We start from the raw sequence: 24712 nt of genomic DNA, 5'->3' as shown, positions 1-24712 counted from the left end.
AGCTCTTCATGTGGCTAGAGAGCAAGGACTGTCACTCAACATACTGAGGGAACATCCCTGAAATCATCCTGTGTCATCCCCCCTCAGTCACTTGGTTATTACCTGTGTTCTCTGCAGTGCTGTGTGTTGAGGAGGAAGCAGCTCTCTTGTGATCATTTCCACCGTCACAAGGTTGATCGTTCCCACAAGCAGCTCCGTCCTGCTGCTCTGCATCATCACACTGGCCAGTGACCTCCTGTGTGTCAAGGCTCATCTGACCAATAAGATCGACCACATCGCGTGCACCTGCTTCTAACTTGCAGTTCTGCCCAGTTAGATCATCACAAGCTCCAGCCTGTCCATGTTTGCCATCTTCTGTGAGTGTGTCTGTCTCTCCAGCCGCCCCCCCTGTTGCTGGCTGTCCTTCAGTGTCCTCACTACAGACCGGCTGCTCAGCGGTCCAGCCCTGGGCTGCCCAGTAGGAATACTGCTCCCAGTAGTAGTAGTAGGTCTCTGAGGCATGCTGGTCCCAGGCAGCCTTTGTGTCTGGGTTATCCCACGGAGCAGTAACTGTTTCTGGGCATTCAGCAGATGACAGCTGGCTCTCTGGATGTTTCTCCAGCCATCCTTGCCACAGCAGAGTTTGGCCTTGTTGAGCTTTAGGAATGAAAGCATAAATGGATATTATCAATCACTGGGTGCAGTGTTTCCCCTTACTATATAAGTCATAGGTGGTACATTTAATTTTTATTTTTATCTTGATTATGTAATTAAAATTAAAACACCCACATGAAAGGAATGGAACTGTTGTCTACACTAGGTTAGATTCTTCCCAACATCTGTCATCCACAACTGCTTGTACGGTATATTTTGGCTCATTAAACCCCTACAGGAGATACATCTTAGGGGAGCTGCACATAATATACACATCCCCAGTAAATTTATCAGTGTGTTGGTCATTTGATAGGTAAGTCACATTAGTGAATACATGTTTAAGTGATACATGAGGAATAAGGGTTTTGGGTTAGAGAAAACAATGTCATTAACCAACAAATATAGCAATATTAATTAATGCTGTTGTTTATTGTGCATTTAATTTGAATTAATTTTGTTAATGTCACTGTTCATGTTCACGAATACATAATTAACATTAAAAAACATGTTACAACGCTAAATAATGCAGTTAGTGAAACGAATATTAACTTATCTTTGTTGATGTTCTCTTGTTCATGTTAATAAATACATTAATCATCATTAGTTAAAGTGTGGCAATGGCTTACAGGACCACACCAGTCATTTTGCATGTTTTGCCCATTTACTCCAGTTTGCCCACATTTTACATGGCAACAAACCAGTGTGAAACCACTGGTGTGAAGAAAGTTTGAAGACTCTGACAGTTGATTTTGATATTATAGTGGAATGAATGAAAACCAATGGCTGGATAAAAGGGAGGAAAAATGACTTCAGTATGAAGCTGAATGAGTGACTCTAAGTGAAAATGCACCTCACTATATAAACTGCACATCCACCTCCTTACCCCAGTAGTTTTCCCAGCCAACATCCTGGACGCTCTGTGTCTCCTCCTCTCCTCCTCTTCCTCCATGTGGATCTGACACTTCTTCCTTTTCATCTAGGACCACAGTTACAGGGAGGATCACTAGGATAACAAGGGAATTCTCTGCGTATGGAATCAATTAATTGATCAAGTAACCAGGGCCTCGTTTGCAAAGAACTCTTTAAGCTATGATTGTAGAATTTATCTTAAAAAGTTTCTTTGTCTTAAGAGGTATTTCCCAAAACCATGTCAGCTAAAGACGCTCGTGCAAAGGATCAGAGATGTGCGGTTAATCCACTCATAGATTGCGTGCATCTTCAGACACACGCAGGCGTCACTACAAGCTGCATGTTTTCTTTGAAGTGTGCACCTGTTCGCCTGCTTTGGGTTTGTTCATGTCTGTTGCAATGTCATCCCACACTTGAACTTTATCTCTATTTGTGACAACTATTATGTGATAATTTACTTGTTCAAATGTGCAAAATGACAATCACTCAGCAGCAGGGCTTCACAGGTGTTTTTAGCAGATAATCCATAGGTATGAATCAGCTTTTAAATGAACCAAGCTGCTGTCATCCTGCTCCCAATTCCCCATTTGTTCAGTTGCTTAGGAATACCATCTGTGGAACAAACACTGGGATTACATGTGCTGCTCAGGTAAGCAGTACACAAGCGTAGCTATACACTGCTGCTCGCACAAATATTTGTCAGGCAATATGAATACATGCTCAAAATAACTTCCTATCTTAGCAAAGCTTTACAAGCTGCTCGCCTTGTTTCTTCACGCTGTTGCTTTATGTGATCATATTTATAGCTTCTATAAACACAAATGTCAATATTTTCATAAAAATCCCTAGGCTAGGGTACTCCATGGGATTATTTCAAGAATATGAAATCTTTCTATTTAATTGTGTCATTTGTTTAATTCCTGTTTTGTCTATTTTATGTATTTGTAATAAAAAAAAATTGTGGCTTGCAGATATTTGTCATAAGATCAATTCTTTAAGCCTTTCAGGACCACGGAGAGCGACGTTCGGCTGCTCTCTGGCTGCTTCGGGAAAAACAAAGTTTGCAGAAAGTCTCTAAGAAAACGATCTGAGATCAAGAATTATTGGAAATCAAAGCCTTGGTTTTAGGGTGTGATATCAAACATCACAACTCAGAATAACCCAGGTAAGCTCACTCCCATAAAACCGACTTACTCCAATATTACTGTGGGATATTGCTTTCACCCTTAATGAACCCCGTCCTGCCACTCACTGTAAGTCCTCTTTAGTGAGATTTAGTCAGCTCTGATGAAAACCTCTACTGGAAAAATGGAAACTATCAGGCTGGTAGCCATCATTTGTTAAGAATTTACACTTTAATGTCAGGGTCTCTCTGTATGAACATACTTGGCCACTATTCCAGTGCTATGAGGAGGGAGTCTTTCAAATAAAATGTAGATGTGTGGCAACTGCTCAAAATAACATTTTCCTTTTATTACCTTCAATCCTGTGCTCTTCATCTTCGGCCACTGCAGGTGGAGCTGCACAGTATCTGGCTGGGTTCCTATTCGATCTCCTTCCCTGTCAGACAAACAAAAAAACAACAGTAAATATTAAGTTTTGCAGCAAGAGACCCGTGTTCCCCATATGCCAGCTTAACCTGAGGGGTCTGCCAAGCATGATTTGCTCCTGTCTAGGAGGATATTTTCCTCTGAGACATCCTGCTATCAGTCAAACAGATGGAATGGAGCGGAAACACAAAAACCGTCCAACTCTGTTGGTGGAGGTAACAACGAGGAAAATAACTCTTAGGCTGAAGTTTGCATCATCCTTTGGAATGTGTCGTTTAGTGACATAGCAACAATTTACAGCATGCAACAAATTGCATTTAAACTGCACTGTGTATCATCTGCCTTAGTTACCCACTTTGCAGCTCTATCAGCATAGAGCCATGGTAATATCCTGCTGTAGTACAACAGTGGTAGCCATAGCAACCGTACCCCATCTTGCTGTTGTACTACTGTGGTAACCATTGTCCTCCCTGTGGTAACAGTCCTCACCCTGCAGCAGTGATATACTTTTAACCACGTACAAAGTCCCTCATGATGCATTAGGACTACAGTGGTAGCCATGGTAACCCTCCAGCAGCAGTAGTAGTACAGTAGTTACCACTCACCACTCTCAACTGGGAAGAGGAGCTGCCAAAAGCCAGCGGCAGACCCATGCTGACCATCAGCTGAGCCTCTTCATCTAAGACCTCCTCTGCTACCTCGTCTTCATCATCATCCTCATCTTCTTCACCATCCTCCTCTGTGAACGGAAGAGCAGACGAGGTGAAACTCGGCTTTCCCGCAGTAGTGAAACACACCTGTGTCACTAACCAACTAGGTAACCCTAAGGAGACATACCTTTAATATTAGCTTCTTATCATTTTTATTGTCATGTCTGCTGTTTTCAAATCTTACTGCAGTACAGAAGAGCATTAGGCTGCACAAAAATTAAAAAAAAAAAAAAAAAAAAAAAGTTCTGACTTTAATCTCAGAGTTTTGAGAAAAAAGTGACATTTCTGAGAACTAAAAAACCTAAACTAAAAAAAAAAAAAAAAAAAAAAAAGGATTATTTCTGATTAGTATTTAACCCCTATGACTTACAGCACCATCTCATTTTATGATAACCCTTTGGAGCTCAGAAACCATGAGAGCCACAGTTGGCAAGTAGGTTTTAATGCTCCCACAGGACTTGGGAGAAACAACTGCAGTGATCAGTGAAAACTTTTGAACCCTAAGTCACAGGAGAAAATACCAATCTCTTGTTTGTCTTCCTGACTTAATCCTCTTAAGTGTTGCATGTCTTGCCCTCAGCTTTGTGTTGATCGGACATACCTTGGATTTGAGCGTCGGTCAGGTCAGAGCAGAGCAGCCTGTTATCAGACCGATACAACTCCCGATCCCTGGACAGACAGGCAGACAGACAGACAGACAGAGAGATAAGAGGAGAAAGCTGATAAAGCAGAGTTAGAGGAACCACAGCTGCATCCTGACCTTCAGCCTTCATCCTATCCTAACCTGCCCTGTTGCATTTTGCAGCAGCTCAGTGGCACTTCATCTAAATTCAGCTGTGGCTCATGTATTTAGTAGTTTGTTACCACACCAGGCTCATAGTGCTGCAGCCATATAGTTTTTGTTTAAACTGCTAGGCGACCAATCACATCAAGTTCACGTTTGTATATCTATTAGAGGTGTGGGCAAAAAAATGATACAATTAAGGATTGCGATTCTTTTTTTCATTTATGATTTTTAAAATTGATATTGAAACTTGACGAGTTAAGGAATCTGTCATCAAGCATGTCATGTCAGTTTTCAGCAAGCCAACTAGATATCGCTCCAAAGTCAGGCTACATTTTGGCGAGGGGAAAACTGGCATGGATATTTTCAAAGGGATCCCTCACATCAGTACATTTTAATGAAAATGGGTTCTCTGGGCAGCCACGGCTCTCCCCTTTGCAGACATGCCCACCTTATGTTAATCCCATGCAGTTTGGGCCACAAACCCTGCTGTCCTCATGTGTTCTTGTGGCCTGCTGTAAAATGGTGTGTTTGTGCAGACTGGGGCCTAAACAGTCTTGGAGCTGCATCAGTTGGCTTTGACTGGAAAGCTGAGACTCTTGTGGATTCAATGAGCCACATTTGATTCACGTGTGATGATGTTCACCCCCATAGCAGCTGGTACATTGTAGTGAGAGCATTTTTTCAAACTGGACTTCAGTGTATAAAATGACCTATAGTGACCTCTAGGAGAATCACAGCCTCATCAGACTTAACAGCCACAAACTAGAGGAGCATTCAAAGAACACAAAAAACAAAAAGTACCACCTAGCAGACACAGGGGCTACTTCAGAAACCTGCTGTGCACACATGATCTGTTTGTTAGAGGGAGAGAGAAAGTGAGGGAAAACTAAGCCTAACCCTGAACTAACATGAGATTATCTTGACACCGCATCTGACACTATCTGCTCCAAAGCACTCTGAATTAATTATTATCAGGCCAGGTCTTTATTCCTGATAGTTGTGCTAATCAAACAGTGGTGTGTGTGTGAAGCAGGTTCAGCTCACTTACTGCACGAAGGCTCTGGAGCACAGACAGTGGACGGCTTCTTCACCAGGTGAGTGTCTGAGGGCGAAGAAGATATCTGCCACCAGCCTCACCTTCTCCAGCATCATGGTGCTGTCAGCTCGGTTGTTACGAGGCGGAGAGCGACTCGGCCAGACAGGAAAAGCTACGCAAATACAGGGGAACTATAAACTTCTGGTGCAAATTCTCTGTTTCATTCCTATTCACGCCAAAACTGCCCGGCTCACACTTCCACACTACACACGCATGGGGGGGACGTACGGGATGTAGTTCCGGGTTGCGTCACCTGCAAAAGTTTCCGGAAGAAACAGAGAAGCTGCTGCACTCTTGGCGAGCTGCTGGAGAAGTGGGTCACAAAATGCGTTGTTTTGCCTCCTAACTCGCCTGATATGGATGTGCCATACCAAACCCGGCGTCGGATGGTACTGACTGGTGTCCATGTGCAAAATAGCAGACGAAGGTAACGCTCTCCGCGGTCTGTCTCTTCTGAATGAGGTTAGCTAGCTTGTGCAGGTTGTTACGTTGCTATCAGGTGACAGCAGGTCCAAAACTGCTCTTTTCTTCCAAATGTTTTTTTTTTCCTCTTTTATTTTTGCTTTGCCTTTACTAGTTATAATGAATTCTCCCGCATAATCGTTTTAGACGACGTGTCAGTCCAGCAGGACACAGTGTCTGTGTTGTCCAGAGGAGAGGTGTTAGTGACGTGAGGTGATATTCATTAGCCACATCCTGGATGCCGTCTTATATATTTAAATTTGTGTAGAAAAGATTGCTATGTTTGTAACGCATTGTTGGCTCTACCTCTGTCTGTCCTTCTATATATCAGCTCTATCACTTATCAATATCAGTTGTCACACATTCATGTTAGTTATTAAAGGCTTATAGAGTCGATAACCACCGTCTATCCGGTGCAGTAACATGGATTTGACTGTTATGTGAACTCCTAATGAATACCAAGTGTTGTTGACTTAACGTAATGCACTGTATATTTTAATGGACATATTACACTTTTAATGCAGTTTCCATAAGAGCAGCTTTTGTTGTTGAACCTTTCATTTAATGAGTTGATAAAGGAGTTGAGTTCTCCTCAGCTCTCAACAACATTAACTGCAAACAGATCACATCTTTCCTTGTGTGTGTGTGTGTTTATGTTGAAGTGCAGCAGTGAGTTGCTGGTTTGTGTCCTCTTGCAGGTGTGTCTAACAGCAGATGCTCTCCAGCTCGGATCCCTCTGCGTTAGGCTGGCTGGCTGACTGACTGACGCCTGTGGCCCTGCTGGCTGCTTGACTGACTGGTTTTCTGACAAGCTGAGCGCAGCATGTCAGACGGTGGCAACCAGTCCTGTCTGTCAGGAGCAGAGGACTCCGTCTCCTTCCTGGTATGACGCCCGCCCAATCAGAAACCCCAGGCTCGCACTCCACTCCATCCCAGAGGCAGATGTATCATGTGTGTCCTATAGAGCAGTGGTGTCAAAGTTTTTTCATTTATGTACTCCCTTTGAAATATTTTTTTCAGCCAAGTAACCCCCTGACCAGTGCAAAAAAAAAGAAGAAAAAAAAAATGGTACAAAAAAAGCATGTATAAAGCGGTCCAATGCAGCTCTGTCAGAGTGTGAAAACAACAATCGGATACTGTGGATATTTTGTTGTTTTTGCTTTTTTGCTTCTTTTTCTCTTCTCTCTCCTTGTTTCAACCACTAATCCATTTTCTGAATTTTTTTTTTTTTTTTTGTCTGGCTTCCTGGTCATAGTGAACAAACAGCAGCAGATTTAAACCACAAACACACACATTTGACACCTTTGGGAAACCCATGGGGAATAGTGAATATGAAGTGTGCTTTGTCAAAATGACATTTACATTTTTATTGAACTTACTATAGCATAGGCTAATTATTTTAGGAGTTATGCATGACTAATATTTTATAAATTAGCATTTTAGATAAATCTCACATACCTCCTGCAGTACTCCCACATACCCCTAGGGGTACATGTACCCCCATTACTGCTATAGAGGGACACTTGCCCAGAGTTCAAGTTAACACAGAAGAGTGGTGCTGTTCCATAGTGTTCTAGTTTTGTGTAATTATATGAAGAAGGTGATTAAGGCTGATATTATACTGATGTTAAATAAATATTTTGATATGAGACTAGGTATCACCTCAGATTTTTGGATATTGCAGTATCGTGATATAGCCTAAGTTCCTAGTTTTCCTGGACTTCACAGACTGCTGCAGCTGGTCTAGTATTTGTCTCCACTCGTTTGGTTATCATATCCACATCACTGATGATTGTTTAGCAAAAATCTCTTTTGTGTAAATATTTTGTGAAAGCACCAACAGTCATGCCTTCAATATCGAGGTAATTGGTCAGATATGATATGATATTTAATATTGTCCATATCACCTAGCTCTAGAAGTGATCGACAGGTTGATCCCAGGGTTTATGTCTCATATGTGCATGACTGAGCTGCACTCAGAGCAGTGAGAACAACATTAATGAAGAACATGATTGACAGGTGGGCGGGCTGATAGTTGTTAATGGACACTATTATTTAAGTGATTGATGGTTAAATGGATGACTTGGTCTGTAGGTGTGTGTTTTCCATGCGTGGGAGGAGTGGGCAGGCCTGGGCCAGGTGGAGGACTACTTCAGTGTTTTGGAGTACCTGCTGTGGGTGTTCACACCACTGGCCATCGTCTTCATCGTGCCTTTCCTCATCGTCATCCTCCTCTACCTCTCCATACTTTTCCTTCACGTCTACAAGGTATGCAAACAGTAGTAGGTATGAGTTTTTAACACTGTGTGATTTGCATGAACAGTAACTGTGATCTGGTATCTGGTATCTTGAGACGTCTTTTTCTTTCAAATTTTGTTTGCTGTCAAGTCATCAGAAGACATGGCACGGCAAATAGTCTGTTTGGCCCGACTAGTGGAGCCAAACAACGATGGGACTTCATGTTTTATTGGAATGCCTTTGAACTGCCTAAATTTAGTTTGGTTAACCCTTTAAAATCTGAGCAGGTTCACTTGATTTCTTTCAGAAACATGGGAGGAAAGACCATTAGCAAATGAGCAAAAAATAAAAAATGAAAAACTACTGGAATATTAATATTTTATTTTATTTTATTTTTTTGTCTGTGTTCTTTTAATCTTGCAATGTGAAGCACTTTGGGCTGCATGTTTATGTGAAGGTGCTATGTAAATAAAGTTGAGTTAGTCAAAGAAAAAAGAATAGCAAAGAAAGGGGGCAGTGAGAAAATTGTTTCTGAAATTTTGCAAAGATGTTTTTTTTTACAAATGAAAACTGTATTTATAATTATTAAAATTAAATGCCAGACCAGTGATGAAGGATTGATGTCCAAATCCTTGTGTTTAAATCTTTATGAAAGGCAGCCTGAGACTGATTTTACATGCCTTTACATGCCTTTTGCCAGCATTTATATTTTTGGTGATATTGTCTGTCGCTGATCAGATGTCCAAAATTATTTAACTTAATTATTTTGACATCAATAGGACATCAATATCTGCCCATTCATTATAATGTCATAACATGACAGGGATTTTACTAGCATCAAAATTACACACTGGACGGTGAGCCTTTTGTTTTCTCAAAAGCAGCATTTGGGATTAATTGCCAAAATTTCTCCTTTGAATTAAGATAGTTATGAATCCATTTAACCCTATATCAGATTAATATCACTCCTGTTCTTCACAATGTTCACATCATACTGTAGTGCAATGAATTATTGGGAATTCCCTCAAGTCAGTCAGGATAGCAAACTTACAGAAAGTGTTCACAGAGAATTTGAAGTCCACAAGTGAGCCTTCACACACACAACTCATTTCAGACAACTATTTCTGTGAAAGTGTAATAGCAACTGTATCTCTTACTGATTGAAGCACCAAACTATGTTGCATTTTTAACTGTTCTAAAAAGGACTAGCCAATGAATAAAGAAAAAATATATACATATATATACACAAAGAATAGTTGCCTTTTTACTTTTCTAAAAAAAATCAGCTAATATTGCAGCCTTGACATCAGTCTATTTTGAGCAGTATGACTACATAAGACACCAAACACAGCTGTTAGTCCATAGCATCAAGTTTAAAAGTCATCATTGCTCACAAAACCTAAAAACTAAATGTATAGATTTGGTCAACCAGTAATCTAAATAAAAGTTGTTGCGTATGTGAATCTAAATGGGTACAAAACACACTGGGCAAATATGTTTCCCACCTGACCCAACTACTCCATGTGGATCTGCATCAAAATGATGCTTTCCCTGAACTGCTCTATCACTGTGGTAAAGACCTGAATACTTCCAGACCCTTACTCTCTTGATGTTTTCTCCACCAGAGGAAGAACCAGCTGAGGGAAGCTTACAGCAACAACCTGTGGGACGGAGCCAGGAAGACCCTAGCCACTCTCTGGGACGGACATGGAGCCATATGGCACGGTAAGACAGTGTCACACTAAACTCTGTGTTGACGCACAGCGTAACCAAAGATGAAAGAATAACACTAAGTCATTGCAGCAGGCAAGGAATGAATATGGCTAATCACACACATACATTAATAAGTTCAAAAATTGCACCAAGAGAAGACACTGAAATGAGCACATTTAGTCAGACATATAGTGTGTTGTGTGCATCTTACCATTTCAACCATCTGTCAGGGTACGAAATCCATGGAATGGAGAAGATTCCCAACAAAGGAGCAGCGCTGATTGTGTACTACCATGGCGCTATCCCCATTGACTACTACTACTTCCTGGCCAATGTTATCATCCAGAAGGGACGAACCTGCCACTCTGTAGCTGACCACTTCCTCTTCAAGGTCCCAGGTACTGACACACGCACACACACACACACATATATACATGCTGTTATAGTCACCTGGCTCAGGGCAGTGCAGCACAGGGGAGAGACAGAGGGTCCCAGCGACAGCCACTGGTGCCAGACTCTGGTGCCACCAGTGTTGAAGTGAATATGAGGGACCAGGAGCATCCAACTATAAAGCACTGTGGCTCTGATGTTTGAACTTTGACAGGACTCAACGTTTCTTGTATTGTAAACTTCTTAATTTATTCTTTCTCATTTTCCCCTCTGCTTTTTCCCAATTGTGTTGTATCCTTGTCACCATCCTGTTAATTCCTATCATATTCTGTCCCATTCAATTCTGTCTCACCATCTCCTGTCCTCTCCTTCACCTGCGCTCACCTCCTTCCCCTCTGATCGCCCTCCTGTCCTTTCTGACCATCCCCGCAGGTTTTAAGTTATTGCTGGAGGTGTTCAGTGTGATCCATGGTCCTCAAGAGGAGTGTGTTCGGGCTCTGAGGAACGGTCACCTGCTGGGCATTTCTCCAGGAGGGGTCCGGGAGGCGCTGTTCAGTGATGAGACCTACCCCCTGCTCTGGGGCAAACGCAAAGGCTTTGCCCAGGTTGCCATTGACTCTCAAGTGGTACGTTGCCAGTGGTTTAGTTGAAGCTTCAAGTCTCTCCTGACCATTTTGTTGTAGGTTATGTTCACTTATTTTCTTTAAAGGGATAGTAAACAAAAATGTGCATTTCTTTTTGTCCGTAATTTTTTTTTTTTTTTTAATTGTCAGTGGGTGTAGAAAACATTAATCAAAGTGCAAGAATCTGAGGTCCCTTCCATGCAGACAGACCTATTGGTTGATTATGCCCGAGTTGGATTCAACTCAAATAAGAAAATCACAGTTTTTAACTGGGTTTACTATCTCTTTAACAACCTAAGTGATGGATGGAGAAGAAACCAGTTTTATCCATCACAACCCAAAATACAGATCTGTATTTCAGTGTTGTTATTTCCCTTTTAAATTTTAAATGTTTTTTTTTATAAGCTTTATTGAGTTTGAGTCTGATCTGCTGATTACATCAACCTTTTTTTCTTTGTGTTTCTATTTTATCTTATTTCAATTCTGACGTTCCTATATTTTTAGTTTTTACTTTCATTTAAGCACTTGCTAAGCAGTTTGCTACTATATTGTTAAAGGTGCTACATAAATAAATAACATTATGTTAAAAATTTCACCCACTATTAGATAGAAAAATTGACACCGACTGGCCCAATGGTGGTGTTATAACAAGCACCTTTAAATTTTGACCTATAACTTCTGAGCCATAGAGATATTTCTTTTTTCCTCTGGATTCTTTGGGTCATGATGAATCAGTTCTGCATAATGGCGACCATTTTCACGACATTTTCTTTGCTCATTTTTTCATCCCATTCACACAAAGTTGGTGTGGAGCATCTGAGGACCTATATTTATTGTAATTATTCTTTAACTACAATATAATCTGTATAACATATTACATTGCAACTTCATAATATTACACAAAATGAACTGGCAATTTTGGCTGGTCTGGGAACTTAAAAAGCCTCATCCACAACTAAACATTTGTGTCTGTAGAGGAGTCTGAGCCATCAGTCTCTTTGCAGTGAATGTCACAATCCAGGATTTACCTTTACCTTTGTCTGTAAAGCCCACATTCTTAAATGAGTGTTTTTCTCATACTTTGTTCTCTGAGTTATGATTCTGCAATGTGTAAATCCTCTTAGCCCTCTAATCTCTTCTTTCTCTTGATTTCTCTTTTTTTCAGCCAGTAATACCAATGTTTACTCAAAATGTGCGGGAAGGCTTCAGATCTCTAGGAACACTCAGTAAGTATAAAATAAGCAGTTAGAAACATTTTATCATTGAAATATACAAAGCTAACCCAACATATGTATGCACAGCTGGAACTTCATAAAGAGTGGCAAAAAGCGTGTTGTCCTCGGTATATATTATTCAAAGAGTTGACTCAGTATATTAGTGCTCTCTCTTTTTGTGGGTTATTCATTGAAACCTTTTTGTAGCCTGGTATTCATCCTGCTCTGTAATTACATATGAAGCAGTCCTCTTCTTGAGGAAGGACAGCAGGCATTCTAATACTTCAAACATTTTGATGATGATGACTCAGACGCTGAACGGAGAACTGGAGGAAAATTAAAAGACACACCCAGGAGCAGAAAACACAGCCTGTACTCTCACAGAGCTGATTTAAATTCCTTTTATTCCTGATGACACCTTGATGAAGACGTCAAGATGTGTTTGTTGTTGTCCCTGTGCTGAGTAAAGATTTACATTTTTTAAATCCAACAATCAGAGTGCGTCAGATTGTTGGACGGTTAGTGGTCTTTAGTCTTAGTACATCCAATTTATTCCTTTTTGTTCCTAAATTGGGTGTAAAATATCTGCAGCCAGGTTCCTCCACAAAGCTTTTGAGTCTGTCCATTCTCGCAGGCATGGTGAAGTAAGACACTAAGAAACATTTTTGTTTGTCTTTCAACCAAATGGGCTATTTGTCTTCCAAAGCTGTAGTGTTTATAATCCATCTAATTTAGACGAGGCAGGCCATTCAGTCCTCACTGAAGGTGTTTGTATGTCACTGAGATCAATCTAAAAGCCACAGCTAAGCAATGAATAGTGCTTAACAAATGACTCCCCGTCAGGCTAATCAGAACACAGCAGACTGTGTGCAGACCAAAGGCCACGTGCTGATGGAGGGGAGCATGTGCTGACCTGACTCTCATAAATCTGAATATGACTTCATGTCAACCTGTTAGGTCTCTGCCTATTGTGTGTCTTTAGCTGTATCTCTGTCTCCTTGACATTTCTTCATTTATCCTCTCTTCCTCTCTCTCTCATTCTCTCTGTCCCTCTCTGACCTCTCCTTTCCAGAGTGTTTCCGGTGGTTGTACGAGAGGTTTCGGCTGCCCGTGGCTCCTGTTTATGGTGGATTCCCGGTAAAGTTCCGTACCTACCTGGGTGACCCCATCCCGTACGACCCCAACATAACCGCCGTGGAGCTGGCAGAGAAAGTAAGCACACCAAATCCCTGTTCTGCTGTGAACTGATATTATTGTTATAGTTTTATTACATGACCACGCTTAAAATAGTTGAGCATGAGTTTTTTATTTTCAACCAGCTACCCGCTTTGTGGAAGGAATTAATTGTCAGTGGACTAAAAAAATGGATGATTTGTATTATTTTACCCAGCATGTGTAGGAAAAATCAAATGACTAGCAGCTGTATTGCCTTCATGCCTTCATTAGGATGAGCAAAGTATCGTTCCTCTTAGGTGTTTACAACTATTTGGGCTGATCTCTATTAAACGGCATCCATGCTACCTGGAAAAAGCAATCCACACAATGCATCATCTTGCTGCTGCTGGCTTAAATAATGTCATTTTGAGAATCAAGTCATGGTGTATGCCAGCTTCAGAGGCTTTGTAGTGTTTACTATCACAATGAATATGAGAACTGCAACTGTAAACAAGAGACTGATGGAATAATTTGTTTTCACCAGGAATGAATGTTTTGTGACTGTTACTGTTATCTGTTAGTTTGGTGTAGTGGTTTTTGTGTTTTATGGTTCTCTTGCTTTTCCTTTATCCCTCCCTGTTTGTAAATCACTCTGTAACTTTGCTTTGAACAGTGCTAGCCCACATAAAATTATATTATTCTTTATACCATTATATATATCTTCTCTGAGCGGCACTGAGCTCCTGCAGTGGACTGGCAGCTTTTATGTACCGACCTCTCATGTCCCCCTTGAGACATACAGGAAATAACACAAATACGATTGCCTTTTTTCATTTTTTTCCTTACAATAATTATATTTCATTACAATAAAAATACTTTTCTAAGTGGTATGGATGCCATTCAGTGGATCTCTACCTTCTATGTTTTGAAAAATTGGTTGGTCTTGGATGGTGATAATGAGCCAAAAGAAAAATCATACCAGTTTGATCCTTTAAAGAAAAACCCTATACTAGTATGCTTTTGCATTGTTAGATATTATCAATTTGTGATGTCTAGTGTATTCCACAAAATGTAATGAAGTGATGTAATTTACTTTTTTTAAGTGCCCACTTTCCTTTAATCTTGCCTCATCTACTGATACATAAATTAGTGATTTCCTACTTTTCCTACAGAAATTTAAATCACAGTTGTAATAAATCGGGAACCATTAGTTGACAGTACAGATAAAAGAAAAGTCAGTTGCTGTTAACTTGGACGGATAACACATTTTAGCACTATTTCCAAGTAAATGTCCAGAGGACACTATAATTATTGGGCAAAATTTCAAACTTTGAAAGGCCCTAACCCTGATACCAGTTTTCTGCTTTTGCGTGTGGATTCATTTTGTTACGGATTGGCATCATTTGTGGAGGATGACATGCTCGCTTGTTCATGTAAAGGAACAGTTACCCACCAGAGGGTGTAACAAACTAAGAGACTGTTCAAAGCGTTATGCTGACTAAGTCTCTGTCCTGCAGGTGCAGCAGGCGGTCCAGTCTTTGATCGACCAGCACCAGAAGATCCCAGGGAACATCCTGCGAGCTCTGCTGGAGCGCTTCCACACCAGACACAAAGACCAGTAACCCTCCACCAGAACAATTTACAGAGGTGCATAACCCATCCCTTATCGTCACCACAGTCTTGGCTGAAGATGGTTAATTTTGTTCCATGTTCAAGGGCATTGTCACATTTTTGTAACTAGTATTTCATAACTATAGACCACTGGGGTCACAATATGGCCAGACTCTTACTGTCAAAGGCTGTACAACAACACCGTCCATAATATCACAATGGTGAGGTGCTGACACCAAGGCAGGGATGCATCCTTACCCTGATTGGTTGTTTCCGTTTGCGACAAATGGATTTTTATAAATTGGACCAGATGAGCGAGACCAGAGGAGACCATATTTTTTCACAGTACTTTTACTTAATGAATGCTCTTTGGTACACAGTGGGGATTTAACCACATATGACAAAATTGTTTTGACAGAAACCTTCCCATAGCAGCTATAATTTAACAAAGTCCAAGACTACAGATTTAATGATGATAGTTCAACCAGTTCTATTTATTATTATTCAAAAAAAAATTTTTTTTTAAAATGTAGTTTCCCAATGGTTCATATTGTGAAATTTCACAACCTACGTGAAGTTTCATTTTTTTTAAATATGTTTCTGAAATTTTGCAACTGCTGAAAAGATATTTCATGACAAACTGGAAGATACACTTTATATACTTTGCCCTCCTGCAGTGACTGGAAAGGAGTGAAATATCACACTATGCCAAATCATGCTATGTAAGAAATATGTTATCATCATCTACAAAAGGTAATTATGCGTTTAACCTACTTTGTGTTGATTTTGGAACTATGCTTATAATTCCATGCAGGAGTAAAGCATTTGGTTTTCAAGATAGGTCTGATAACCACCTGTCTAAAGTTGTTTTAAATGTGGTCTGGGTTACAGTGGTGTAGCCAGGTGTGAGTAGCCAACAATGTCCTGCAAGAGAGAGCATGAAGTGAGCCAGTTGAGAGTCTAGTCTAGTCACCAATCTTGCTTTTCATTTAATGAACAATGAACTTGATTTAATTATATTGCCCTTCATTTAGATGGTCAAGGTTTAATTATTTACATAGTTAAGTGTAATAGGCTTATTGAATGGTTTTGGCAGTTATGGCCTGATGGCCATGTCCATCTGTCTTTCTATTCGGCACATTGCCATGATATTTGGTGAGCACATTGATGCTCCCCAGAGGGTGCACCCTGTCAGTTTTAGGGACGTCACGTTATCTTCCCTTTAGCATCACCAGCAGGCACAATTTTGGCTTGAGGCCCTGAGCTTTCAGAAATCATATGGGCTACAACATGCTTTGAGAAACACAAACAAAGATGTTCTTCAGGGTCAAAGATGTCCTTCAGTGTCAGTGTACACCATGGTGTAGCTCCAGCATAGAAGGCGTACTTACAGGGTAACAACAGGTGTACTTACAAGGTTTCATAAAATAATAGAATAAATAAATCACCAAGAAACAGCTCAGAGGAAACCCATTGACTTTTGACAATGGGTAACCCAACTGTGGGCGCACTTTCAACCCTTCAAAATACTCTTCTGATTTAGTGCTCTGTAATCTATTTGTCGTGAATTTTAATCAACTCACAGTAAATGTGTTGGCTTAAAACATGTTGTAACCTCAGCCCGGAGACTTTTTCCGCTTCACCTTTTTGTTTTTTTTTTTGGATCTTTATCTATTTCAGACTCTTTATTTTCAATTTGAACTTAAAACTTTTAGATTCCACTGGGTCTCTCTTGATTTGATTATTTCCTGCACATGCTGGGGGTCGCACTTCCTGCACATGCCTTACATTATGTAGACTATTGACAGTTAGGCTGTGTAAACAACTATCAGATGGGCTGTTCCAACATCAAGTGGGCTGTGGCTGGCAGGTACATTTTTTTCCCATATTTTTTTAGGCGCTGTTTTCATACTTTTTTTCTCCCCCACAAAATTTTACCCACATTTTCCCCCTACATTGCTGGCGTTGTGGCCCACTAGTGGTTCAGCTCATCTGGCATTTGCCAGATTGCCAGTCTGAACCCGATGGCATGTCAGCCATTTACAAAATAAATACACTAATAAGATACACTTGTCACTAGACTAAGAAATAGATAGAAGTGTTCACAAAGGAGTGTCATGACCTCATTAAATGCTCTCTATTGCAGGACAGTGTTGGCTCCTTGCTCCTGGAAAGGATGCAGTGTAGAGACAGTGGACTAACGGGATAGAGGCTGTGGAGGAAAAGCCCAGGTTACATGCAACAGAGGTTGCAAGGTGAACTTAAACACACAACACTGAAAGAAGATCAGATGAAAGGAGAGATGATACTGTAGCTGTGGGAAAACTGAGTATGCACACTCTCTATCCGTGTGCTTCACCACAGTTTATTGATGCATCTACAGCAGACACAGCAGTAGGGGTAACCACCTTGGAATCAGAGTTTATTTGACTGATTTAATCTGTTTGGTTGTAAAACACTATGTTGTCATCTTGTTTGTCATACCAGCTCCTTAGTGACATACTGTATATCACTTGATTAGTGCATTCATAAGTGGATCTTCTCTTATGGAAATGCAGCCTTTGAAGCCATTTTTTTTTCATTTTGCAACAAAAACAGCATTCAGTAATGTTGTAAACTAGTGTGTTGTCATGTACAGTACAAGTGCAACTCTTACACTCTGAACAGGATGTGTCATCTTTAACCCATCAGTGTGTCTCCTTGGACCACAGCATGCTGTGTTGTTTCTGTCTTGTGTTGAAAGTAACACACACGTTTCATCCCAAGGAAGACACACAGACGTGTTGACATGCCACATCCTTGTGAGGTGTGTATGTGTTCACTACCAAAAGTGCAGTGTGGACATACGAGTGTTGTGTTTGTGTGTGTCTGTGTATATATATTTGCATGTATGTATATATTCTGATTCCACAAATTATTTTGCACACTTTGACTTCAAAGTAACACTGCCAACTCTGTGTTTTTTTTTTTTAATCTTAAAGAAGCCTTGTGAGACCAAGTGTGTTTGAGAACAATGTTTTGGTAAAACATAAAAAAAAAAAAGATATGTAACTGGATGATTTATGTTAAAAGCTTGCCTTTTTTCTTTATTTATGTTGTTAATTACAAATTATTTAGCTATATAAACTGCACTTTTAAAATCTGAAGTCCTCTTGCAAACTATTGTGATTCAGGAAAGTGAAGTAATCTCTAAATAAATTTATTTTAATATGAGGTCTGATATTTTTTCTTAAATATGTTAAATTTCATACTTGGCTGTGTTGGCTGTGCCATGGCAGTTTTTTTCCCACAACTACATAGTCTGTAAATCAAATTGTACATTGCACATGCTGTAAACAATGGATGAGTAATGCACTGACACAGTTAGGGCAACTATTTAGGCATACAAACAAAAGGTTCGCAGAGTTGTGTATCACAAGATTAAAGTATTTTAAAAATCTAATTCTCCCAAAATTGGAAATCAGACGTTGGTTATTGAGCCAGCAAGATGACATTAGCCTATCTCTATGAGAACATGACTCTAAATTTTGATGGAGCATGATTTTTCATTTTTTTGATATCAAAAATCTCAGCCTTACATTCATTCCTACTGTTGTGGTTTGAGTCACACCTCTAGTTAAAGACATTACTGTATGAATGATAATATCATATCAAAGCTGTATCATTTCCCCTTTAAACAAGTCTTATATTACTCAATTTTCCCCCATTGATGAAGTATTTCTGATTTCTGATCCTGACTGTTTCGAGCTATCACTATTTCAGTTTTCTTTCTTACCACCATATCTGCTTAGCTAACTCTTTCAGTAGCCACCATCAGTGGCCTGTTCAAAATCATCTCCTGTAATCATTCCCTCAAGAAATTTCCAGGGCTATGAGACTTAAACCCCCTCATTTTGCTCTTTAAAACAAATATCATAATCTTGGAGTCATCGTTTTCATTTGCAAAAGTTCTCTCCTTGCTTTTATCCAACTTCATCCTGTTCTCCTTCCATGTCCCTGTCTCCTCCCAAGGCTGAAGCCATGAAGGAAAATCATCTCCCTCCCCACTTCCCTCCCTCCTAAACACACAGAAATTCAAAGATAACAATGGAGAAAGAGAGTGGGAGAGAGAAAAAAAATCAGTTTGAGATCTGAGTTTCCTGCACTTTTAGCTGTCCATAGATCACCTCAAAAGAAAATCAAGTTAAATCAGAGAAAATGTGCTGAAACAAAGTGCCCGTTTTAAGCTTCCCCTGTCTCCAACTGGCAACTTTCTCTTTTTTGTGAAGTCTTTCACAGCAACAACGTTGCTTTGTTCAGTTTCACCATGTTGTGTATGAACTCTGTATTAAAGGGAGCATTACATTCCCTGCTGGGGTTTGAGGAAGCTGCAGTACCTGAAAAATACCACAAGAGGTCCCACTCTCACAGAAAATGTACCGGATAAAACAGCTCTCACACATGAGATGAAATTGGATGAGCCCCTCAGGGAAACTGGTGTTGTGTTGTGTTACTTCATGGTGGCATGTCCCAGCAACCACAAGAGGCAGCTCTTCAAACATGTCATCACAGGAGTAAAACAGCTTTTAATCAAATAATTAGATCCCTTTGTTAGCTGCATGACATTTCCTCCATGTGAGGACTCTGCCTGCTTGAAGGTTCTGACTGAAACAAAGACAGAATGAGCTCCACTGGTCGCAGCGTTGGTGAGCCGGTTAGGATCACCAGGAGCACAACAAGTTTAAGTACTCAAGTATTTTCTTTTTAAAATACTTAAATATTCAGTGCATTTTCTTTTTTAATATCAAGGCTTTGCTGCATTGTTTTCATGATGCATTTACAGAACCTGGTAACTCTCTGAAACCACCTGATGAACACACTGACCCGCTTAAAGAACACAAGCAAAGCCTGTGCAAACACCTGGAAAAACTTTTCATTTTTTATTTAACCCCTCCCCTCCACCAACACACACACACACACACACACACACACACACACACACACAGCATGAGTGTTCTATTACAGTGGTGTGTGTGTGTGTGGTTGTATGTGTGTATATACAGGCATTAGACAAACAATGGAATTGCTGTAGCTGCAGATTCCTTAGAAAATAAAACAAAAAATAAAACAATCAACCTACTTTAAATTCCCAGTTACACTTCTCGTGTTTCATGGCCCCAACAAACTCAGTGAAGACTGCATTTATTCACAGCCAAGCAAAGCCTTCAAAGGAGGAAATGCAGTATTTCTTCATTTTGAGGTAACGTTTGTATCAATGTAAACAATTTGTTGGGAGTGACTTCTACTGCTCTGTCAGCCTCAAATGAGGAGAAACAGGTCTCTACCGGTGACTGTGATTGTTTTTTCTCCTGGATATTCAACACTTGACTAACAAGTAAAAACCTTCATAAAAATGTAGCTAGGTTAAAAGTGTGTGTTTGTCTTTGAAGTGGGGTGGAGTGAAAATCATTAGTTTCCAAAAAGACTCACTTGAAGTACCGATAGTCAGAAAATGTACTTGAGCACTCAAGTTAATGCTCGTTGTCACTGTCCATCCAGTGCCATCGTATAGGGGGGAAAGTTGATGACAATTCTAAGGGCCCACGGCCCACTAGGGCCCACACACAGTTAAAAAAGTGGCAATGAATGGGGTACAGGGGCCCACACCGATATTCTTTCAGAGGGCCCAGAATTCCTTGCAACTGCCCTGGTCCACCACTGGGCACATGTTGGTAAAGCATCTGGGAAGCTGAAGAAGTGAGATAGTCAACACAAAAGCAGCATCTGTAGAGGAGAAGTGACTGTCCCGTCATGTTTCTAGTCTTTGTTTCATTGGCATAGAGCAGGTTCCTCTGCCAACTAGAGGCTGGAATGAAGTCCTCAACTCCCCTGTCCCCTGGCCAGTCAGTGTGTGTGTGTGTGTGTGTGTGTGTGTGTGTTTGCTCTGGTGTCTCTGCTCACGGGTGCATGTCACAGGGCAGAGTTGGTGGTGAATTAGAGCAAGTGGTCACGCCTCAGACGCTGCCTGTATATAAAGAGCACTCTACCCCAGCAGCGTGAGGGCTCTCCCCATTCATAACACCGTTTTGTTTTGTTATCGCACCTGCAACATGTCTTACACCCCACTTCTCACACATCCACTCCTCTTACAAATACCTAGAAGTTGGCTTCTAATGTGCACATTGATGACTGCTTAGGCCTAAACTGGGTTTCTTTTTCTGTTCAAAAAATATTTTCCTTTTATTGCCTGAAAGAAAATTGTGCAAAGCTCATTTCCACCTCTATTAGACTGTGGTGATGTGATTTACATGCATGCAGCTTCAAAAAACTGGATTCTGCATATCATGCTGCACTACGTTTTGTACCAAGTGCAGGCTCACATACTCACTATTGCTTTTTGCATCAGTCTTTAGAATGGTCCTCTCTATAGCAAAGGAGAATATTACATATTTTACTATTTATTGCCATTTTAGCTAAACTATCTGCTTATATCACAAGCCTTTCATCCTTTCATACAAGCAACTAAAGCACCAGATCCGCTAATCAGATTCTTTTAAATGTCCCCAGGGTGCAGTCAGAGCTCAGTGAAACTGCTTTCTCCTACTATGCATGTCGGGCATAAAGAATATTTTGCAGTAACGAGCTGCAAAATATAGGTCTTTTGCAAACTGCTGGGAAGGAAACATGTTGCTGTTGTACATGATTTCCTGGACCTGAGCTGGACTGTGTGTTTATATCGCTGCTACAGCCTGCATGCCTCCTTTCTCGCACTGTTTGCCTCGTGTTGCTTTTCTGCATAGTTTTGTGTTCTGTCATGTAAAAAAAGTTTTTTTTATGTGAAACAAGTTGTGCTGCTGTCTTGACCAGGACTCCCTGGAAGAACAGATCTTGTGTCACAACGGGACCTTCCTAAGCTAAAGAAAGGATAAATAAAAAATAAAATAAGAATTAAAAAATAAAACCTGGTAACATTTCATGGTAACCATCATTAATGAATGGTAAACTGACAGTTAGTTAATAGTTCCTTTGCAGTTGACAAACAATGAAATTCTAATAATTTTTTCTTATTCACAGTAAACTATTCATTTAAGAGTTTATCACTGTACACATTATAACATTTGATTTACTATATTAAGTATTTGTTAATGATTATCAATTGATTTGTAAACCTTGAGAAAATTATTTGTACATCTATAAACATTACATACATGGATGGAGCAGATATTTTATAACAATTTGTTAATGGGTAATAACAGTCTATAAACAATATTTGGATGGCCTTTATAAAGTTGCAACTGATAGGTATAATACCTCGTTAAGTGGTTAATAAATACTATGTAAACATCTATAAATATTATTTGGATGGCGATTATAAAGTTGCAACAACTGCCTGTAATAATTATATATAATAATAATTATAGTCACAAGTGGTGATTCTCAGGTTCAAGAGGTTAGAAGTTGAAAGCCTCAACAGCTAAATTAAAAATATTCCAAAAAAATATCCAACTTTATAACAGCCATCCAAATATTGTTCATAGACTGTCTATACATCATTAACAAAGTGCTATGAGATATCTGATCCCTGTATGTAATGTTTGTAGATCTTTAACAAATAATTTCTTAAAGTTTTACAAACTGATTGGCAATCATTAACAAATACTTAATATAGTATATAAAATGTAATGTGTGCAAAATAAGCTTTTAATAATTGTTTACTATTTTATAAGTAAACATTATTAATTATCATTTCATTGTTTGTTAACTGAAAATAACTATTAATGTTTACTTAACTATCAATTTACCTTTTTTTTTTTTTTACCTGTTTTTAGACAGTCTCTAAAATAAAGAACTGGGGCAGATAAAGAGCATGTTTATTTGGTGCACAGACTACTGATTGAAATGACAAGGAACCTGTGAATTTAGTTTTTTCCAAAGAATGGCAGAGTGTACTTCTTGAGTGCTTAGTTCTTGCCCAGCTGGAAAGCGGGTCCTAGTCCTACCAGGGTTAATTTCGTAAACAAAGACGGAAATGTTCATCAAGAACCTGTTTTCCCATGACGAAGACGAGACAAGCTAAAAATCGATCATAGCTAATAATGACTATAACAACGTGTATGTTTGGATTTTGTTGACAAGACGAGATGAAAATGTTATTAGTCGGCTGTCAGACGATCAAAAATCCCCCCTCTTGTGCGTCTCCTAAAATATAATCATGCAGTGTGACGCCCTGTCATTGGTTGAAGTTCAGTGTGCTGCCCTGTCATTGGTTCAACTGGTTGAATGAGGGCAGGGCCACAGCCACACAGGTACACAGAGCTCACTGTGATTCAAACAACACATTCAAGAAAAACAGAGCACAGTTTACTGATAATACTGCAGAGAACAAAATCTTACTTAAGTGGCAGACAACAGTGTGTGCGAGTAAATGAGATATTGTCTACATCCCTAGTATCTACGCTGGGAGTCCCACAGGGGTCAATTTTAGGGCCACTGCTTTTCTGTTTATATATTAATGACTTGCCCTCTGTCTGTAGGGGCGTAAATATTGTTATGTATGCTGATGACACTGTTCTATATACCTATGGGAAAAGTGCAACAGAGGTGGCCAAGAAATTGTGTATGAATGTGGTTTCTAGAGAGTTGGATTGTACTCTATTTGTGCTTGTTTTTGAGTGTGTGTGCTGGTGGGTGGGGGGTGTTGGCGCTCTTGTTCCTTGTTTATCTGTTTGTTTAGCATATTTTATCTCCTGTGGCCACCATCTCATTTCTAGTCCTGTTAAATCTCTTTTTAGAATTGTTAATTTTTATATTGTCATACCTGCCCAGGGACTACAGGTGGAAATTAGCAACTGTTGCTATAACCTGGCCCAAGACATTTTTTCTTGTCCTACAAGAAAAATGTTTATTTGTGCATTGTCCCTGTTTCAAAACACAGTGGACAACAGCAACAGAAGAGACGTCATGTGACCATAAATTATGTGGAAGAATACGACCAACCTGACGAGACACTTGAAGGCACAGCACCCTGCTGGTTAGTTCAGAAGGAAGTGCATCTAAATTCATCTCTGTGTGCTTGATGAAAAGTTGCTGTGTTGATTTCATTTGAAAAATCACAAACATGTATCTGACTAAAATGAGACTAAAACTTCTATAGATTCTGTTGATTAAAACTAACAATTAGTCAGATGATGAAAATGTGACTGAAACTAATATGCATTTTAGTCATAAGACTAAATCAACATGAGGTGCCAAAATGAACCCTGGCTCTCTGTGTGGGCCTATCGGTTGGTGGTCAGCAGGTCGGTCCAGAGGGCCACGTCTCCAAATCAATTTGGTGTAACACCATGAATTCTGGTGACAGCATCCATGTTGCCTAGAGGATGAAATCAATCTTTTGGTGGCTCCATGACCTTTCCTCTCACACCACCAGCTGGTGAAATAGCTCAATCTTGCATGGATGTATTGTGCATATCTCCAGATTAATGGTGGACTCCAGTGAAATTTGGTGACAACATTCATTTTGCCTCGAGGGCAGTCTGGCTGTCTCCATGTCCTTCCCCTTAGTGTCACCAGCACGCAAAATCTGTCAAACCCTCACCACTAATGTCTCAAAAACGACTACAGCATTGCCATGATATTTGG

General features: G+C 40.0%; 2 protein-coding genes across 9 annotated transcripts in view; one reads left to right on the top strand and one right to left on the bottom strand.

Moving 5' to 3' along the window:
* Positions 1–5961, bottom strand: part of tgs1 (trimethylguanosine synthase 1) — a 17051-nt gene extending 11090 nt beyond the window's left edge. The window contains exons 1-6 of the mRNA XM_030073944.1: positions 5638–5961; positions 4404–4471; positions 3698–3831; positions 3021–3102; positions 1517–1609; positions 103–636 (exon numbers count right to left, since the gene is read on the bottom strand). Of these exons, the coding sequence (XP_029929804.1) occupies positions 103–636; positions 1517–1609; positions 3021–3102; positions 3698–3831; positions 4404–4471; positions 5638–5741 (1015 nt within the window). The 5' untranslated portion in view covers positions 5742–5961. The remainder of the gene's footprint in view (positions 1–102; positions 637–1516; positions 1610–3020; positions 3103–3697; positions 3832–4403; positions 4472–5637) is intronic.
* tmem68 (transmembrane protein 68) lies at positions 5909–24712 on the top strand. 8 transcript variants are annotated; one of them, XR_003929665.1, is made up of 11 exons: positions 5909–6112; positions 6846–7030; positions 8242–8415; positions 10011–10110; positions 10329–10496; positions 10921–11114; positions 12277–12337; positions 13398–13537; positions 14998–15127; positions 15769–15813; positions 17238–18304. XR_003929665.1 is itself a non-coding variant. In XM_030073948.1 (10 exons), the coding sequence occupies exons 2-9, from the start codon at positions 6971–6973 to the stop codon at positions 15100–15102; spliced, it is 1002 nt and encodes a 333-aa protein (XP_029929808.1). In that variant the 5' UTR covers positions 5909–6112; positions 6846–6970; the 3' UTR covers positions 15103–15127; positions 17238–18304. The 8 variants fall into 8 exon arrangements, 3 of the variants coding, with proteins under 3 accessions (XP_029929808.1, XP_029929807.1, XP_029929806.1); XR_003929664.1 differs by having other exon boundaries at positions 15769–15844; XR_003929661.1 differs by lacking the exon at positions 17238–18304 and adding an exon at positions 24695–24712 and having other exon boundaries at positions 14998–16186.

This window comes from Myripristis murdjan, chromosome 17 (assembly GCF_902150065.1).
Source record: "Myripristis murdjan chromosome 17, fMyrMur1.1, whole genome shotgun sequence".
NCBI classification, from domain to species: Eukaryota; Metazoa; Chordata; class Actinopteri; order Holocentriformes; family Holocentridae; genus Myripristis; species Myripristis murdjan.
This window is presented reverse-complemented; position numbering and strand designations above follow the sequence as displayed.